General features: G+C 43.8%; 1 protein-coding gene across 2 annotated transcripts in view; it reads right to left on the reverse strand.

Moving 5' to 3' along the window:
* The window catches only part of znf385d (zinc finger protein 385D), a 63,437-nt gene extending 54,275 nt beyond the window's left edge, over nt 1-9,162 (reverse strand). For both annotated transcript variants that reach the window (XR_006844312.1, XM_046399446.1), the window contains exons 1-2: nt 8,894-9,162; nt 1,206-1,348 (exon numbers count right to left, since the gene is read on the reverse strand). Coding sequence is in view for 1 of the 2 variants with exons in the window: in XM_046399446.1 (XP_046255402.1) it covers nt 1,206-1,348; nt 8,894-8,915 (165 nt within the window). In the remaining variant the exon portion in view is untranslated. The remainder of the gene's footprint in view (nt 1-1,205; nt 1,349-8,893) is intronic.
* Between the last annotated feature and the right edge of the window lie 9,671 nt (nt 9,163-18,833).

Raw genomic sequence — 18,833 nt, forward strand, 5'->3', positions numbered from 1 at the left:
TGAGGAATAAAAGGAATGCCACTGGAAAAAGAAAAGCTCATTTAACCTCCCATTTTGGGAAATTGTATTTCACATTTTTTACATGCTCAGCTCACTGAATCTTTAGCTTACACAGCCACTATGTTCCCAATCATTTGGACCAAATTTGATCTTTCTCTCCTGAAAACCTCTTGAAAATGATAAATAAAATAATTTCAGTAATGACAGACCAGTAAAATCTGCAACATTTCTGCTTATTTCTGCTTATGCTTCCTCCAGATGGTGCTCACTGTGCTGCACTCAGGAAGAGGTGACACACACTTTAAGAGTCCAAACTGCCATTAGTGCAACACGGAGCTCGGGAACTTCAGGCAAAAGATGCGCTGAAAAGGCCTTTTTGTTTTTCTTTCTGGGCTGTTGTGTATTACAGCGAGTCGGCTGGGATGCCAGCCGGTTTTCAATCTTTTCTATGATAAATTATGTTTCTGTGTTTGAGTTGCAAATAAAAACAGATGTGAATGTTAACAAGCAGATGAGTTGTACTCGGCAGCCAAATTCCTCTAAGAGAAATGACCTGCTCTCTCTTTATGAGTTTTGGCCTAAAGACAGAGCTGTCATTAAATCAGTAAGATGGAGTTAAAAATGCAGAGTGTGTGCAGAGAAAGTGCTCTATCGCAATAATCACACATTTCCCGTGAGTGGCCCTCTGCACTTTTGCATTACTGAAAGAGAAATTATATGGTTTCGATAATCGCAATGCACCGAAACGCTCAGAAATCAGTCTGCACAGCTCCTGTCTTGTAGCCACTGAATAAATGTTTGCGTAATAAAACTTGAATTTCTCCCATAGAAGGATGTACTCCTCTTAACTGGAGTGCCAGTATCGTTAAACTTGTTCTTTCTTGCATGACAGATACAAAAGCATCGTTTCACTGAGATGTTTCAATGGGAGAGCATTTTATAAAAATAAAAATAAAATAAAGCAGTTGAGGTGGACCTCGCTGCCTCAGGAATACAAGCTGCTTATTGTGTGTTGTTCTGACGCAGCGAATGTTAAATAAAAAAAATGGGTCCAAATGTGAATGAGATTAGAAAAAGAGATTTGTAATCCTCAGCAACTTAAAGCACAAAATGATTCGTATATGCTATTCAGAATGATGAAAATGAGGTTGGCGTGGGTCCTCTGAAAGCCTGCGAGCCGATCACCTGACACACCAGAGACTCACCGTGTTGAATCCTGGGAAGAGGCGGATGGCTGACGCCGTATCCAGTGGAAACGGGAAAAACTGCTTCATGCCCAGTGAGGTCTGGACGGCGGGCAGGGTGGGACGCACCAGGGCAGGCATGAGGCCATTTTGACATGTGTTACCTGTAGGAGGGAGAGCAAAGGCAACATGGTGAACTGCAGACGGCAAAGGAGACGGGAGGCTCAGCCAAAACCTTTCAGTTTACATCCAAGTGAACCTTCAGTGTGTGCTTGCTGCCTCCAGTGCTTACAGTGCAAGCTGATTTGATTTAAATTAACGCCAGAAGTAAAAACAACTTTTGTAGCGTGTTGTAACTCATCTGTCTGCATGGAAACCCCAAACGCTCCAATCTGGATGATTTTTTTTAATCCTTCATCCCTGAAAAACCTTGAATTTCCTACTTTCTGGCAGATCACTTTGAAGTAAAATCTTTCATCACTTCATCCAAAAACTCACCATAATTTCATTCTCTGTCCCACATTTGGGGGATTTCCGGGCTCTTGTATAACGTTTGTGACAAATTAATCTCAAATCAAGGCTCATTTGTAAGCTTTTCCTGAGCTTTCAGAAGTTCTAAAGATGAGAATTGGCTGGTTGAAAGCTCCAACATAGCCAGTTGGTAGGACTGGAGCAGAGGTTAGTTCACACACACTGAACATCCAAGCCCAAATAATAAATAACTAACAGATTTTCATAATTTTGCTGCAGATTTTTTGGATCATTTCACTACACTCAGTTCTCTACTTCAGCATTTATGTCCAACGTCTGCAATGAACTGAAAATTCAAATTCCACTTCTAAGCTTTTGCAGGGAATTTTTTTTATTGAGTTTAAGATCAGGAATGAAAGTCGGCCCTCAAAAATCAACAAACAACATAAACACGTTAATTTATTATTTTTTTTAAAGGAAAAGTAAACACTGAATCTCACAGATGAAATCTCCAATTTTGTGCCCTTTTTAGACATTCATACTCCTCTTCAATCACCTTTTGTTCTCATGGCACACGCTAATGCAGACCTCTTCACTTGTAAGAGATTTTCTCTTTCTGAAGTCGCTTCTTGTACAACACAAAACTTTGTTGCTGTGAATTGGCTCAAAGTTCACGTCTGCGATGAACTGGCTGCAGGTTTGTGAATTTTCTGAATTCATCTGTTAATCGCAGTCAGATTACGTCCTGAGAAAGCGCTCGTACATGCGGATGACCACCGCGTGACGCTGCCATGACGTTTATCACTGCCAAACAGATGTCCTCAGTCTGAAACTGTCCCCACACATAGAGCTGATGTGGAACGACTGCAGCAGGCACACTGTGTCTTATGAAATGATTCAATGGCAAGAGAGGCCTGGCACACACATCTCTAGGAAAAACAAAAGTAAATACTTCACTTTTATTGTCATGTGAGTGCACCACGCCAGCAGAGCGCTTTATAAACCACCAATTGGAAACAGCACAGGGCTGATTTCACCACTGCGGGATCAAAAAAAAAAGGCAGAGAAAGCCGCCACAGCCTTCCAAAACATTAGGAATTAAAGAAGCCATTTCACAAAGCTGTAATGAGAAACAGAGGGATGATTTTTTTTATTGCTGCACATTTAACAACAGTGGAACTCTGGGCCAGCGTGGCTCTAAAGAGCTGGCAGATACAGTATCAAACCACCGTCTTGAGACAAATAAAAACAAGGTTTGCCACGTTTCAGTCCCCAAGCAGTGGTAAGGGGTAAATAAAAAAACAAAAGTCATAAAGACAAGAAGAGAAGAGGGAGAAAACCACAGGCTGCCCTCCTCCTCCTCCTCCTCCTCCTCCTCCTTCTCTCACTCTTCTGTCTTCTCCCTCCAGTCGCCGGAGAGCTGCCATCTGTCGGAAAAAAGAACACATGCCGTCTCTCATGTGGAGGCACGTCCTAGTCCCAACTTTAGCAAAAGCATGTCCTTCTGGAGGGATCATCCAACCATGCCATCTCTCGACATGCCGGCCTGACGTCAGCCCGCAGGCGCGCCTCACCTCGCGCTCGGCCAAACCCGCCATTCGCCGCTGTGACGTGCAGTCAAAACAGATCCCATTCAGACGCACCAGAGCTGATGTGTGGGATTAGTCTGCAGCCAGATGAAGAGTGGCAAAGTGAAATGTGAATTTGTTTGATGGGGCCGTGTTTGCTGAGTGATAGGAGATTGAATCTGAAATGTCACCACAGCTGAAGTCTGAGTTTTCCACATCACTCAGAGGTGATGAGTTTCACCCCTGAACGGAAAGTCACAGTAAAGTTTTTCTGTTGACACTTGAGATCCTTTACATCAATAAAAATAGCAATAATTTTAAAATACTTTATGTAAGTTTTGAATTCAAACTTTACGCACTTTTACAAAACAGGCTCTTTTGTGTTTTCTACAGTGTAATACTGTTGTCTTATTATTACGCTTTCACTCTGCACAAAGAGGGGCTCCTTTGAACTTTGTTTTATATTGTGGACAGCTTCATCAGGCCCACAACAATTCAATAAATTTTATATGCTGATCACGGTTTTGAATAAACGAAAGTCTACAGCCACATTAGCAGCTGTGTGAGGCTATGTTTATATGACAACATGCTAACATGCTAATGTTTAGCAGGTATGATGTGACAATATTCAAAATATTAAGGGTCCATTGTGTAGGATTGAGGAGGATTTAAAGGAAGAAATGGGGAAAATAGTGTATATTCACGGAAAACAAACAATGAGCCCTTCTTCATAGCCCGTCACATTGCACCACCATGTTTCTACAGTAGCCCAGAACGGACAAATCAAACACTGGCTCCAGACAGGACCCGAGTCCACTGATATGAGAGGGTGAGACGAGAGGTGTTCAGCTGGCTGCCGTTGGCTGCAGATGCCTCTAAATCCCACACACTGGACGCTTTTATTGCTTTTTCAGTCATCCATATTACACATCTGATTAAACAGGTAGGATTCGATGGTAATCAATCTCACTGTCTTCAGTTTTATAACTACAGCGCAGCCAAAACGTGGGCGACCTACACTCAGTACTGCGGCCGAACGACACGGATGACTGAAACTGAAACACAAAGTGCAGCTGAGGTTGAAGGGAAATGCTGTTAATTTTCAACCACGTTCTTCGAGTTTAATCTAAGAGAGGAATGAATATCTGAACCAAATTTCATGACAATCCAGCCAATAGCTGTGGAAATGAAAAACATTTTTTAAAAAAATCCTCACACTGTTTGAGGTTTAACAAGGCAAGTTGTTCTCCTGTTGTCTCCGGGTGTGAAAAGTCATGCGACGACTGAAATCCAGCGAACATGCCCAAACAAAAAGGCGCATTCCAGCCCGCAGCAGGGGTTTCAGCTCTTTTAAGCCCGATCATTTGTCACCACCAGCAGAAGTGCAGAATATAAGGCACAGCAGAAAAATGAGGCCGCGGCTGATAATCTGAACTTTAACCCGGACCTTTGCCGACTTCAGCGTCCTCCAGCACCGGAGACAGAAGAAGCCTGTTGCAGCAGGCTTTGGCAGAAAAGCACAGATGGCATCCGTAATTATCAATTCGTTAGAAGTGTCAATATTTGACTTGAGTTTGGCTAAAAATGTTAATATTTGAGTTCTGTCAACAGCTTCTAAATTTTGACTGCACCAGCAGTGTGCAGAGCCCAGGTGGTCTGAGTCTCTCCAGCTGACACTGACATCCACCGCTCTGCATCGAGAGGCGCTCAGGAGACTCGCCGAAAGGTCAGCAGGTGAGAGTCATTAAAATAACGAGAAGAAGATTGTCTGAGCGGCCTGGGAGTTGTGGCAGCACAAAACCATGGACAAAAAGAGGAACTTACAGCGCTGTCCTCGGCCTGGTCTTATATTCTGTTTTTGTGCGAGGAGGAGCTTTCATTCAGATGATTAAAACAAACAGAATACAAAAGTTGAATGAGAAGCCTGGTTTTATCTCAGCGTTGCCCTCTTTATATAACAGTCCCAGTACTGGTTTGTTTACACAGTGAATGAAATGTGAAGACTTCTCACTATATGAGCTTCTCTTGCAGCCACTGACAGCAAGTATGTGATGGTGAAATGTGAGTTTATAAGTGTTTGAGGTTGCGAAATGTTTGTCTATGTAAAATATAGCCGCATATTTGTATTTTAGACCACAAGCTGCAAAGGGTGGATACTTTCTGTCTCCAGCTGTCGGACAGCAAACCTGAGACCGACACACACACACACACACACACTCACATATAAAATGGGATGTGATGATGGCCTGATTTACCTGCAAGAATGAGCATCAGGTTAGAATCAACTACTGGATTCCTATTAGCCGTGCAGGTAATAAAGCAGGACCTTAAAGCTGCACTTATCAATATTTTCATATGAATAAAAAATCATTTTTTAGCATCTTTCTGCTCATTGACTTGTTTTGAGGTTTTTTTTTTCAGCCTGCAACTTTACTTACTTTTTCCCCTCTCATCTGCAGCATTTCTAGCTGCAACAGGCACCTGGTTTTAAAAATCCACTCTACGCCACTTGTCCAGCACCAAATGTCAGACACACATTTAGCAAATAGCTTTAGCAGCTAAAGGGCCAGAGATTTGGTGGACACCAAATCAGAAATCTGTCATGTCGCCACAAGCATGACTCCAAATGAATGCTAATGTTGCTCCATGTCCGCTCGATGTGCACACTGGGTGCTGACACATTAGCCATAAATTTTATAAGGCCAAATTTAAGGCTGTAATATGTTAAACGTGTTATTTTCACTTTCTTTCAGAGTTTTTCCTGCTAGTGGCCAAACCAAACTAATTAATGCAGCTTTGAAGACCTTATCACGTCAGTTGATATTATGCTTTAAGGGTGCATATTCTAAAACATAATTTCAATTAATCAAATTACCACAAACCAGTTGACACATGAACCTGGGGCTTTTTTTTTAGATGTGTTTTTGGCTGCTTTGACCAGAAGTGTAATGATGTGTAACTGAGATGAGATTTGACTTCGGGAAATATTTAGAACGGATCAGAATTGATTAACGTTTTTACCCGCTGGCCTTTGTTTATCCATTCCCTTTGAGGCTGTGTTTAATGATGCAGCACATATAGTATGAGACGTAAAGAGCAGCTCATTGGACAGGGTGTGTGTGTGTGTTTGTGTGTGTGAGGCTACTGTATCATGATGTGCTTCCCGACTCTGACTGTTCCCTGCATTGCCCTTCCTGAAAGATTCACTTGTCTGGACTCAAGCGTTTTTACTCCCGCAGCAGTATGTCGAGAGAGGGAGAGAGTAAAAATGATGTCTGGAGGACGCCGACTGGCATTAATAATTAATCATCTTGTGCAGCTCTCCTCCACCTTCCGCCTCCTCTTACTGTCCTGAGCTCGGCTGCTCCTCCGATAAGATCTGTCCAGAGAGTCCACGCAAGCCGGAGAGCCTTGAAATAAAAAGATCGCTCTTGTACACCCTTCATTTCCCCTCAGCAAACATAAATCCAATTATTAGATAAATCAGACTCCCACAGAAATTCATTCGTATGCTGATGACGCTGCTGATGTGATTAACACCTTTGTGTTTTCATGGAGATTGCGGATTGTGTTTGGTGACCCTTAACACGCTCTGAGATCAGCACTTCCTTTCAAGCGAGGAGTATAAAATCATTTCACCCCTATTAAATTGAACAAAGTGACTACAGAGGGTGAATTTAAAAACATTCTTTTCCCTTCTTTTTTTTTTCTGGAAGCCACACTTTCACTGATTTTCCAATTAACCTTTACAGCACAAGCTCTGTATTCTCGTGAAACTCGATAATTTCTCACCGGCTCGTGGCGTACGGCGTGCGTCTGGCTCGGAGCTACACAACACAAGCTGCCTCCATCCCATTCAGGTTAGCATACTGTCGCTCTCGCCGCTGTCATGAGTGTAGCTCACTAATAAACACAGCTGTCTCTGAACCAGATCCAACAATCACTTCCCCATGCGCTCTGTAATCTGAGGTTAAAGAGAAAGACGTTTACGCGCTGCTAAACGCCGACCGCAAAGCCAGACACACCGGATAGTTTTCCTCCGGGCCTTCGACTCAACAGCACTAATAGCTTATATGACTGCAACACACACTCAAGACCTATTAGCCTGCTGGGTTACGGTTATTTCACCGTCTGCTTTTGATGTATGCGAACAGCTTTCAATGCAGCAGGGACATTTCCTTTTGATCCGCTTGGTTTCTTTTCCATTTCGGTACCTTGTTTCGAAGAGGTCAGGAGTGTCGCCGGCTCTCGTCATGATATGTCACCTGATATTAATCACTTGAGCGTGTTCCAGGTAAACAGCAGCAATGCAGAGCTGGTGAACAACACGTTAATCTTTTAAGGGATACCATTTTCTCTGTGCAGTGCACTCAGGATTGCACTCATAAATGTTAAAACGATGCACATCCCGTACACAAACGGTGACCTTTACTCCTCCTCCTCTTGCTTTTTTTGTTTTACACTGAGTGGTGGAGATAAGATCGTTCACAGCTCTTTGTTTGACCAAAAGGCAGGCAAAACAAGCATCGCCAACCCTTGAGACCTCCTTGAAATGTTCTTCATTTGAAGGTCAGGAAACATCTCATTTTTCACTTGTCATCGCTTTGGGTTAAACAGGGCCAAATGCTGAACTCATCCAGCTATCCAGATGTGCATCACCTTTGTGATTTTTTTTTTTTTGTTGCTGGATGCTCCACACCTGACCACCATCGGTGGTGGATCTCACAGAGCTGAAGCTGTCTCCGCACCTGACAGCTTATTCCTTTTTAAGCACTCTTTCCTGCACTCAGTTGCCCCCAGTTCTTACAACAACAGGAAATCCTTCTCGCTCTTACAAGCCACAGTCTGTAACTTTAGATTGCTTTAATCCATGGGTTGAAAAAAAAGCCCCCACCCCCGGGAAAAAAAAAAAATACTCGAGATCCCTTGGTAATTATTATGTGACTGTAAGCCAGCCATGAGAAGAGCTCTTGATGAGAAGCCGCTCGTGTATTAAGTCCTCCTAAGCCTCCTCTAGTCTGTTCCACAAAACCTAATGGAGGGGACCTTTCTCCAAATTTGTCTAAATATCCCACACAGAATGTCAAGTGGCTCTCGACGCTGACAGCTCTGATGTCGTTTGGATTCTTACGGCCAGTCAGCTGGTCAAACAGCCACAAGGAAATTCAGAGCTTGGACTCTCAGCAGCCCAACCATCTGGGATTTGGTCCAGTAACCCGGACTACGAACACGAGGAAGAGGCTTACCTGGTCGTCGTGTTCTTTCAACATGTTTATGAGCCCTCAGCGTGCAACTTTACGCTTTCTTTCTTTTTTCATGTTTTATTTTATGCTGTTGCAGCAACAAGCTCCAATCCATCTTTTTTTCTTCTTTTTGTTTTGTTTTCCCAGAGCAAGTAAAAGGCAGGCTGGAAGACATTTCCGTTTAGCAGAGGAAGACTGTGCACTTATACTCACTGCATTTGACTGTGATAAAGCACATGCAGCAAATACATCACACACACACAAACAGGTCTCCTATGTGTGTAACTTCACGCTCTTTTCCTTTAATAGAAACCAGCACTTCTTGTGTTTGTTGCGTTTCCAGAACAAGTACGAACACACGGACTTTAGGTGGACGAATCCACACACACACGAGAATGAGATTCAAACAGAAAACATACAAACTCACCAAAGAACACGCTGCTCTCCATCGCTCCTCAGGCTCGGGGGTCGGCTGTATTTCCTCTCGGGTGCCCTGCCGGTGTGTGTGTGTCCATGGACAGCAGCCTGGGCATGTCTCATACACTCCTCAGGGGTGTGTGTATGTGTGTGTGCGTGTGTGTGTGTGTGTGTGTTCAATCCAACAGCAGCGTCAATGGCCAGCCTGCATGCTGCACTCTGCACGCCGCTGCTGTCTGTGGACCTCCGGATCTGCCTCTCTCTCCTCTCTCTCCTCTCTCTCCTCTCTCTCCTCGTACTGGTCCTGCCTTGCCTGTCTCGTCCCCTCCCCTCCTCTTTAGCTCTTCCCCTACCTCCTCCTCTGTCTTCTTCCTCCTCCTCCTGTCTGGCCCCTCCACATACTGGATCCCCTTCGCTTCTTTCCTTTCCCTCTCTGAGGTGTCTGTCTACATTTTCCAGCAACAGCTTCTTCTCCACAAACCCCCCCCCAAGGTGTCTCATCTTTGTTTTATGTGTCAACCAAGCCTCTCTCTCACTCTCACTCCTTGCTTTCCCCTGTTGTCTCTCCTTTATTTGATCTTATTTCCCATTCCCAGCTTCCATCTCCAGCTCGCTCCTTTTCTTTTTCTTTATTCTGACTGTTCTTTACCTCCCCAGTTCTTTCTCTTCTTTATCTCTTCCCACCTCTGTAAATATCTTTGCAGTGCCTTTTTTCTTTTTTTTCTCTTTCTCTTTCTCGACTTGCCCTTTCTGCCTTTTATCATTTTCTCCCTTTCATTTTCTCATTATGTTTCCGTGCATACCAGAAGAAAAAAAAACAGGTTACCGGGAGAAATCATGTTATGTTGGTCATTATTGATCACACAGGAGGTAAACCATCATGTGCATCAAAGTTCTACACCTTACAGCCTTTCAATCTGTCAGGTGATCATAAAATCTGCTACAAACCCTGAGTGGGAGGCAGTACTTCCGCTTCACTAGTGTTTTTATAATTACTGATACGTAACATGTGAAAGGTGTTGTTTGTTGTGCCAGACCCACACAGAACTTCCATTAGCATCTACATCACCTGTCAGACAAACTAAGCAAGCTTGCTAATGGACACCGCAAAGCTTCTAGCGTCTAAAGAGCCAAATATTTCGTTCAGGAAATGGAGGAGACCAAAATAGTGCAAAAAGAATAGTGAATATCGCAGTTAAGCAACAATTGCAACTTTTCCAAGAGAAGAAAAAGCACCACAGGTCACATGACAAGAATTAACCAATGAGCTCCACAGGACTTGAGCTACAAGGGCAGCTGATTAAAATAGTTCAGACATACCCGGGAGGGAGAGGACAGGCCCTTGTTGTGAGACCCCTTGTTTTTCTTACAATGTAAATTTCACAAATGGGCATCTGTTAAAATGACGTTTTTAGGCTACTTCCTGTCTATATGTAACGCTCTTTCCTTGCATCCCTCCGCTCTGCTGTCACAGTCTGAAGTCAGAAACATGGCAGGATAATCAAGTTTCTCTAACCGTTATGGAAACCTGGTTTCTTGTTAACATGAAGCTAAAAAAATCTGATTATTGCAGAAAGCTGACAGTAACACAGTTACTTAAGTGCAGGAAAGTGCACTGATTGATTCTTTCTATGTCTTTCACTCCCTCCCCCTCTTTAACACTTCCATTGCACCCTTTGTTCATGATACTCATTCTGTCATTTTCTGTCTTTTTGTTGCATGTCGCTCCCTTCTGTCTTGTTTTGCTCTCAGTTAGTCACCCTTTCTCCCTGTCTCTCTCTCTCTCTCTCTGTCTCTGTCTTTGTCTCTCTGTCTCTCTCACTTTCTTTTCATGATTCGTGTTTTTTTTCCCTCTCTGGCTGGTTGTAATCAGACTCAACAGGAGCTGATATCAGCTGCTGCTGCTGCTGCTCTGCTTCTGCAGCCATGAGACACTGCTGCTGCTGTCTGTAGCCTTCACACACACACACACACACACACACACACACACACACAAATGGTTTGTTGGAAACCTAACACAGGCACAAAACATGCACAATCTGTATCTACTACACACGCCCACAGATACAGATGCACACACGAAGACAAACTCAACCAGAGATATGTGTACAGGCTGCTCTAAAACACACACACAGACGCAGACACACACACACACACACACACACACACACACACACACACACACACACACACACACACACACAGACATATATACACCCACTCTTACAAAAACATATGAACAAATACATACACATAGAGACTCTGCTAAACATTAACAGCTGCAAGGCACACACAAATGTACACACACCAAAACTGCACAGTTTCATTCACACATGCCCCCTCATCTTATGCAACACAGGGAAAATATAAATTATATGAAAATTATATATAACGTATGAATAAACGAACCTGATAAGAAAATTGTCAGTTTTGGCGATGACTCATAGCTACAAGATGAACAAGGAACAATTACGTTTCCAGCTGCTGTGCTCACTCTGTTCAGAAGGAAGGAAAAGAGTCTCGCCTCCTCAGTCTTGATTTGACTGGGATATTTTTCATTACCAGCAGCACACGTGAATCTTTAAGCTGATGAGAAAAGTCATGACAGCAGTAAATGTTGTGTCAGGGTTTTTCCAATTTGGCCTTGTGTTTGTCTTGTGGTTTATATTGTGATATAATTATGAATGCACAATGATGACGATTACGGCACAAACTGAGAGGTGGGTAAATCGACGCATATTTACTGCATGTTAGTGTAAAGAGTGGACTCGTCTGCTTTGTCCACACAAACTGCGTTGGCCTTTTGTCAGCAGCCCTTTGTGTTATTAATTTTTTTGTCGTTCTGTTGGAGTCGAGCCGTGCATCAGGATGAAGCAGCAGCGCCGGATCTGCCTGCTCACAGGCTTTTACGGCTGCATTTGTGATACGATCTCAGTATTCATTCATTTAAATTACTTTTTGCGTGGTACGACTTGCTAGCTATTTTTTCCCTGGCTTGTGTAAACTAGCTGGAAGAGGAGAAGTTAGGTGGCTTGTTGGACTCATGTTATTAAGGATGTGTCACATCGCACAGATTACACCTGGCTGAAAGTCCTTTGAAATGCGAGCCGCATGAGCTCCATTCAGCACATCCCGATGTGTGTTACACATTGCATTACCGTGTGTTTTTCCTCATCCAGATACGACTTGCATGTTAATGCTGGGTTAGCTGTGCTGGTGTTTCTAGTGTTGAACACACACATATTTTACTGTTATTTTTTCCTGGTATCAAAATATCATCATCAGTGTATTGTCAACACACAGCAAAGTCTTCAATTTTCCAACCTATGTGTGTCCATGCATTATTTTTTTAAATGAAGTCAAGTTTTTTAAAGTGGGCCCGATTACTAACTCGACCTTAAGTAGAAGACAACTGCTGACAACTGTCTTCTGCTTCAACTTTTAAGTTCTAAGTAAGATTCGTAAGGTTGTGATTCCAAGCTGCAATTCACATAAATGGATCCTATCACACTGCTGCAGTCTGTACACGTGAATGTGATGCTTCAAAACAAAAAAACACATAAGAAGGAGCACAAACAGGAGCTCCAGTGTCAATTTAGCAAAAGACACCTTCCATCATCTATTACTGCATTGTCTTCTAATTGATATAATCAAAAACTGCATGCATGTGTGTTTTTGTACACAAGCATGCGTGTGTTGAAACTTGGGATATCCAAGTAGCACAACAGTGTACATATTTGCACCTGTGCCCCCTTACAGATGTGCTGTGTTTGTACAGCATTGATGACAGACGCTCAAACGATCCCGAGGGTCTCAACGGGAACGGCCATGTGTGTGTTCATCTCTGCTGTGGTGTACATGCATGTTGAGGATGTGTGTTCCGCCACGTGTTTAACCTCTGCCTCGACACACACACACACACACATACACACCCTCTGTCTGATTGGCTCACTATAATACTCCTGCTGAAGGTCAGACAGAATTGACCGCTCCTGAGCTCAGGCCCGCCGGTATCGACTGCGAATGAGATGCTTTCTTGATCAAAGTGATATCTGCCTGTGAGCATGCTCACACACACACACAGTGAGATAACCAGTCAGACAGTTGGTGACATCATCAGCTGTCTCCTCACGAGTGAAAAAATAAATTAAAAAATTCAGTCAAATATAATAAACATTCTCGAGTGCTGTGTGGGATTCCTCTCTTCCATCATCCCCTTCAGGCTCCTCTGCTGTGGTCATTTCACACAGCACAGATGTTTTCAATTAATCCTGAATTCCCAGTCTCCCAGTCCACCCCCCGACAACAGTCCAGCTCCAGTAAATAAGTTCTATTCTATTCTATATGTGAAAAGGCGGCTCTCCCTTTCTCCTCTCCTTCCTCTTTGTCCGCCCTCCTGCCTTCCATCCTCCACTCCTTTATCCCCGTTCCCCCATCCTGTCGTCTTCCACCGCGCACCGGCTGTGGCAAATATGTTTTTTAACCTTGACTCGCAGGTGTCAGTGGCAGAATGGGGCATTATTTGTCACCATAAATAGCGGTTAAGCAGCGCAGGCAGCCCTGCAGGAAAAGCCCCAGTGTGCTGCATGCGACTGCAGCCCAGGATACTTCATTAATCTTGCTGTCACTTCCATGACGCTTTTCATTAGTTATAGGGCTATCTGATCAACAGGCAGACTCTCGACTTTTCAAAGCCATCCAACAGCAGCAGAAGAGAGGACAGAGGGAGAAGAGGAGCTGGAGGATTGTGAAGAGACAGAGAAATGAGAGAAAAGAGGCTCCCGAAAGAAAATCAAAGGAGGCCTTCTGATTGTCTTGGCCTCCGTGTGGGAGGTTGACCCAAGGGACACCAACGAGAGACCAGAAACGTAACAGGAACGTAATGTGAAATTCACCTGAGGACTGTCCATGCGTCTGTTGTTTGTTACAATTAGTTTATTTGAAACATTCATTCCAAAAGCCTCCATTTAACCAGTGCTAATGTAGATTTTTTTAAAAAAGAAATAGCAATCTGTCAGCAAATAACTGCACCTTGTTTAAATGAGAATTAACGTGTGTTAACATATCATTATGAACTAAATGTTCATTGCCACAGTATAGTAGCTATAGAACAATGACACCACTGGTGTTTCGACTGGTTCCTTATGAACCTCACTTTCACAATGCAATTCACCGGGCACAAAATCTCCTGGGAAAATGAAGGCTGACTGGTGATGTGGCACCATCTCTATCTCCTTTCAAGTCTCCATTATAGACTAAGTGAATGAATAAACTCACACTTTTGTCCTGTGTTGTTGGTAGTTGCTACTCTGGGAGGAGGGAAGGCGATCTGGATTCAATATAGAGCAGTAGCTGTCTTTGTTAGTGGCGGAGTCCGCCACTCCTTCCCTGGGACGAGCTGGTTTTTATTATGAAGCAGCCATAACAAACATAATGTGGCACTGATAGCAATTGTTGTTGAAAAAATGCACAAAACAAAACACATTTTCTGCATTTATCATCAGTTTGGAGCGATCATCATCAGTAGTGGAACCAGGAGAAGCAGTCACGCTGAGCTGTTAAATGAAGAACTGCAGGACGAGCAGACAGCAACAAGCCTCGGCTTGTTCCAATAGCCCCCACACCCCTGCTGGAAGTCCCCCAAGCATCTCTGCTGCCTTCCCACTGCAACAGAAGTGATATTTACTGTGAAAGAAAGGCAAGTGCACAGCAAGAGCAGCTCTTTTCAGCACAGGGTACTGATCTACCACATCATCCACCTGCCAAGTGAGAGGCACGTATTCCAGTTTCAGCAGGGCCTTAATACACTCCTGATCAAAGTGCTCAGCATCCATATTATCACAGACCTTGAAGGAATCTGCACAACAGTAGTCAGTTGCTTTGCCAACAAAGAGACTAGAGTTTGCCATCTTGGTGGCTTGTATATGTGCAGACTCAGCCACCGCTGTTTCCTTTTAGAGAAGGTCAACATCGTGTTTTGTTTGAGCGCACACAATCAACAACAGGACGGTGGCTGAAGTGGTCAGTGCTGTCGTCTCCTACACTGTTTTGCCCTTCCTGAAGTTACCGGCCAAGTGGAAGAAACTTTAAACACCTTTAATGTACCACTAGTCACACTGTCATGTTGACCGAGCACAGCCTCAAACTGTCCAGCTTGGAGGACAAACATGTAGCAGTCTTCACAAATACGGACTTCACCTACCCTGACTGGCCAATGAGAAGCCCTAATGGGTGCACCCAAGAAAGTGAGTCACTGATCAGCGTGATCAGGCTGTGCAAGCAGCCTGTGTGATGAAGGTGGCACAGTCTGCATCACGATGGACATAAAGGGCTAATGGCTGCTGCCTCCTCAAAATAAGCTGTGCAGCTGAGTTTGCCCCTGCCATGTTGGAAGCCCCCTTTGGACACGTGTGCCAGTAATGGGAAGATTGATCCTTAGAAAAACTATCAGTGGTAGCGCTTACAGTTCCCTGACCTGTTGTGATCAACATAAGGCAGGCAGACTCCTGTTCTGCATGAAAATTGTAGAATAGGAAGAGAGCTGACAATACTGACAGTATTTGCTACTATATTGAGAATTTCATTCTGAACATGACAGCTGTAATAATTTATCAGCACAGGGTCATCCTTCTACGTGAGCTTCGACAGTTTGTACATTTTCCCATAGTCACCAGTGTGGCCTCTTAAAGCTTGGCCCTCTTTTGAACTGAGCTGGTAATACTCACTGTGTCATGTCTTGCCTCCTCCTCTTGTTATCCCCGTGAGCTGAATAACCGGGAACTGACAGGGTTAGACTCATGTGCATTCACTGTTACAGAGTGATAATGAGTATGTGTTGGGGTTTGGTTTTTTATGAGCTGAGAACTTTTCTAAGGCCTTCTCCCAAGTTATGAGGCCTGCACCTATAAAAGCAGCATCACTTCCAAAAGATGACCCATTGCCAGACAACACTTTGCTGCAATAAAAGCACCAGACCCCTTTGAGACATGAACTGTAATGCAACCATGGAAAAATATGTCATAATCATCCTTCTTGGAATAATAAAACTATTTTTGTCTCACTGTCATGGGGCGTGGTTGTTAAGGCTTTGTGCCATCACTGACATCTGAATTCAGTATTTCTGTCATATTTCCATATTTCCCCCTGACACCTGTAGCCCCTGGTCTGTCCCTGGAGCCAGTGCTGGAGCTGGGACTTGAGGTCTGGAGTTTTTCAGTGCTGACTCTGTACGGCCTTTGCTTTGCTTCTACCATGACTGCAAACATTCTGTCTCCCGTTGTGTGTTTGCTGCAACTCTTCTGTGGAATTGGTCCAGACCGGCTAGCCGTCACTCTCCAGAGCCTCGGGGGTACAAGACTCTCTCGCCTGTTCACCATTTGTCCTTCCTTGAACCACTTTTGGTAAGTACTAACCACTGCACAGCACCCCATAAGACTGGGCAGTTTGGAGACGCTATGAAACAGTCATCCAGCCATGGAAATTTGCCCCTTGTCAAAGTCGCTTCCAGACTTCCAGAATGACTATCTGGTATACCCTGCCCTTTAGACAGGTGCCACTAGTGGCTTTTAATCTTAAGTTACTGTAGGCTGATTCAGAAACCAGTCTGTGATGATGCTAACGCCAACAGTAGTAACATCCAGCAGCTCGTGAATTCAGGCATTCAGAGATTTAACGAATGACTTCGGTTTAGTGAACAACCACACGTCAAAGCAGAACCCATTACGTCTCATGTTCAAAAGATGTCAGGTTGAACGCGGTGGTTAAAATGAGCTTTTCCTCAACGGACCTGCAGCAGCGCTATTCATCTAACTAATGGCAAGCATCCGCTGCCTGTCTGTAACACTGAGGCCACTCCGACTGGCTACCAGTTGCATTGTGTGATCTCCATCCATGGACACACAATCTTCTGCCTTCTTTCTCTATTCAGTTAATAGCGACTCATTTCAGGGAAGAGCTGGCAGCACTCGACACATCTGCAAAGATATTTTTTGCATTGGATCTGTATCCAGGTTCAGTTGTTATTCTCCTGCGGCAGTTGTAAGATGAATATTTATGTCAGCGTGTCCTCACCGACAAGTCAGCGTAACGCAAGATGTTGTAATGCTCTGTAACATCTATCACAGCCACACCTCTCCAGAGCGCTGAACCGCAATGTCATGACAACAGAGAGAAGAAAAAAATTAATAAGCTGAAGCATTTCATTTTTATTTGCAAGGGATCAAGCAGTGATTATGAGTCATTCAGGGAGAGAAACATCATAAACGCACAAATGGAAAGTCGACACCAAATGAGAAAGCTCTGGCCCACGTTGACTCAACCACAAGCTTCTTCTGAGTATTACTTTGATGACTAATGACGGTGATAGAGGCTTTATGAACTCCACTGCTACAGAAAACTGCACCATGTCAAATGTGGCTTGTGTGTAACCCACCTACATGTGAGCCGACGGCCCTGTGGCCTGCATCCCTCCCACTAAGCCTTCTGGGATTGAATCTGGTTTCCCACCATTTCCTCTCCATGTGTTTTACATCACTGGCTGGATAGCGAGCAGGCGGGAGATAACCGCTTGTACCTGTAGGGGAGAACATTGGCTAAACAACACACTTGGAAGAGCTCTTATTGTGAAATTCGATACACAGCAACAGAAACAAGTGGCAGCGTTTTGAAAGAAGCTGGCACGCACGCGAGTGAAGCTCATAACCGTTTCCAGCCAGGGTGATGAGTCATCCGAAGAGCTCTGTGTTGAGGACAGTTAATATTTTTTAAGGAACATCATGAATGTGGCTGAGATACTGACTGATATGAGCCCCTTTTTCCTCTCTGTGAGTTTCAGCCTGCAGCAGTTAAGAAATAAAATGACACATAAACCCACTGCAGTTACGCTTCCAGTCGCCGTTAGATTGAAAATGGAATAGAAATGAGGTCTCAGGTAATCAGCCTGAAAATGCTGCGCCTGCACACTCCGAAACGCTCGACCGCTCGTCAAACTGTTGATCCATCTCCCATCTTTTTTTTCTTTTTGCCTTGGAGTTTCTGAGCAGAGTGGATCAAAGCTTTCTTGCAGTGCTTCCTCCTCCCTCCGTCCCCCTTAAAGCCAATGAGGTAATTGGAAACAGATAATGTATGGCACAGATCTGTTACGGCATCCTGCATGGGTACTGTGATTGTTAGCAGGGAGGTTTCAGAGCGGGAACAAGAAACCAAAAGGACTGCAGAGAAGTTTAACAGAGTTTGACTGCTGGGTAGTTTGTCTGTAATATTTCTTCTCTGGCTGGGATGTTTAGGATATTAAAATCAAGTAGGAGGCCTGAACTTTGGCAGGAGATAAACATCACATATAAAACAGGACAACAGCCTCTTCTATGGTACAATGACATTCAGACATTCATCCTTCGTCTTTCCCTCCTTCTTCTCATCTTTTCTTTGATCCCTTTATACTGTCTTTCCTTCTTCTTCATCCAGCCGAGCTTCGATACCTGAGACCAGAGTTGTGCATCCCAAACGTGTGGTTCAGTTCAGGCTACAAAAACCCGTGAACACGTTTCATCTCGTGTTGTTTTCAGTTTTTTATGGTCTTTTTTGTGCTTTGAGTAGCTTCAGTTGCCACAGTGCGATATTACAGGAAGACAAATGAAACACGTTGTCTATATTCTGCAGATATGTTCGCCAAAAGCTGCCCTTATCGTGGCGATAAAATGATGAAAACATGGGAGGCATCACATTTCCCTTAAAATGTATTAAATCTTGAAAATTTTAGAGAGATACAAACATGGCCTTTAGGAGACACGGCTGAATTTGGACACAAGATTTTCAAATGAATACGCCTTTACAAAAAGAAATTCTGCTTTGGATACGAGGGAACATTTTTCCTTTCTTGTGATCAATGGTCGACACTGGATCATGTTGCAGTAGTAATTTAAATTTAAATGACCCTTTTGAAATATTTTTTC

This window comes from Scatophagus argus, chromosome 9 (assembly GCF_020382885.2).
Source record: "Scatophagus argus isolate fScaArg1 chromosome 9, fScaArg1.pri, whole genome shotgun sequence".
In the NCBI taxonomy this organism is placed as follows: Eukaryota; Metazoa; Chordata; class Actinopteri; family Scatophagidae; genus Scatophagus; species Scatophagus argus.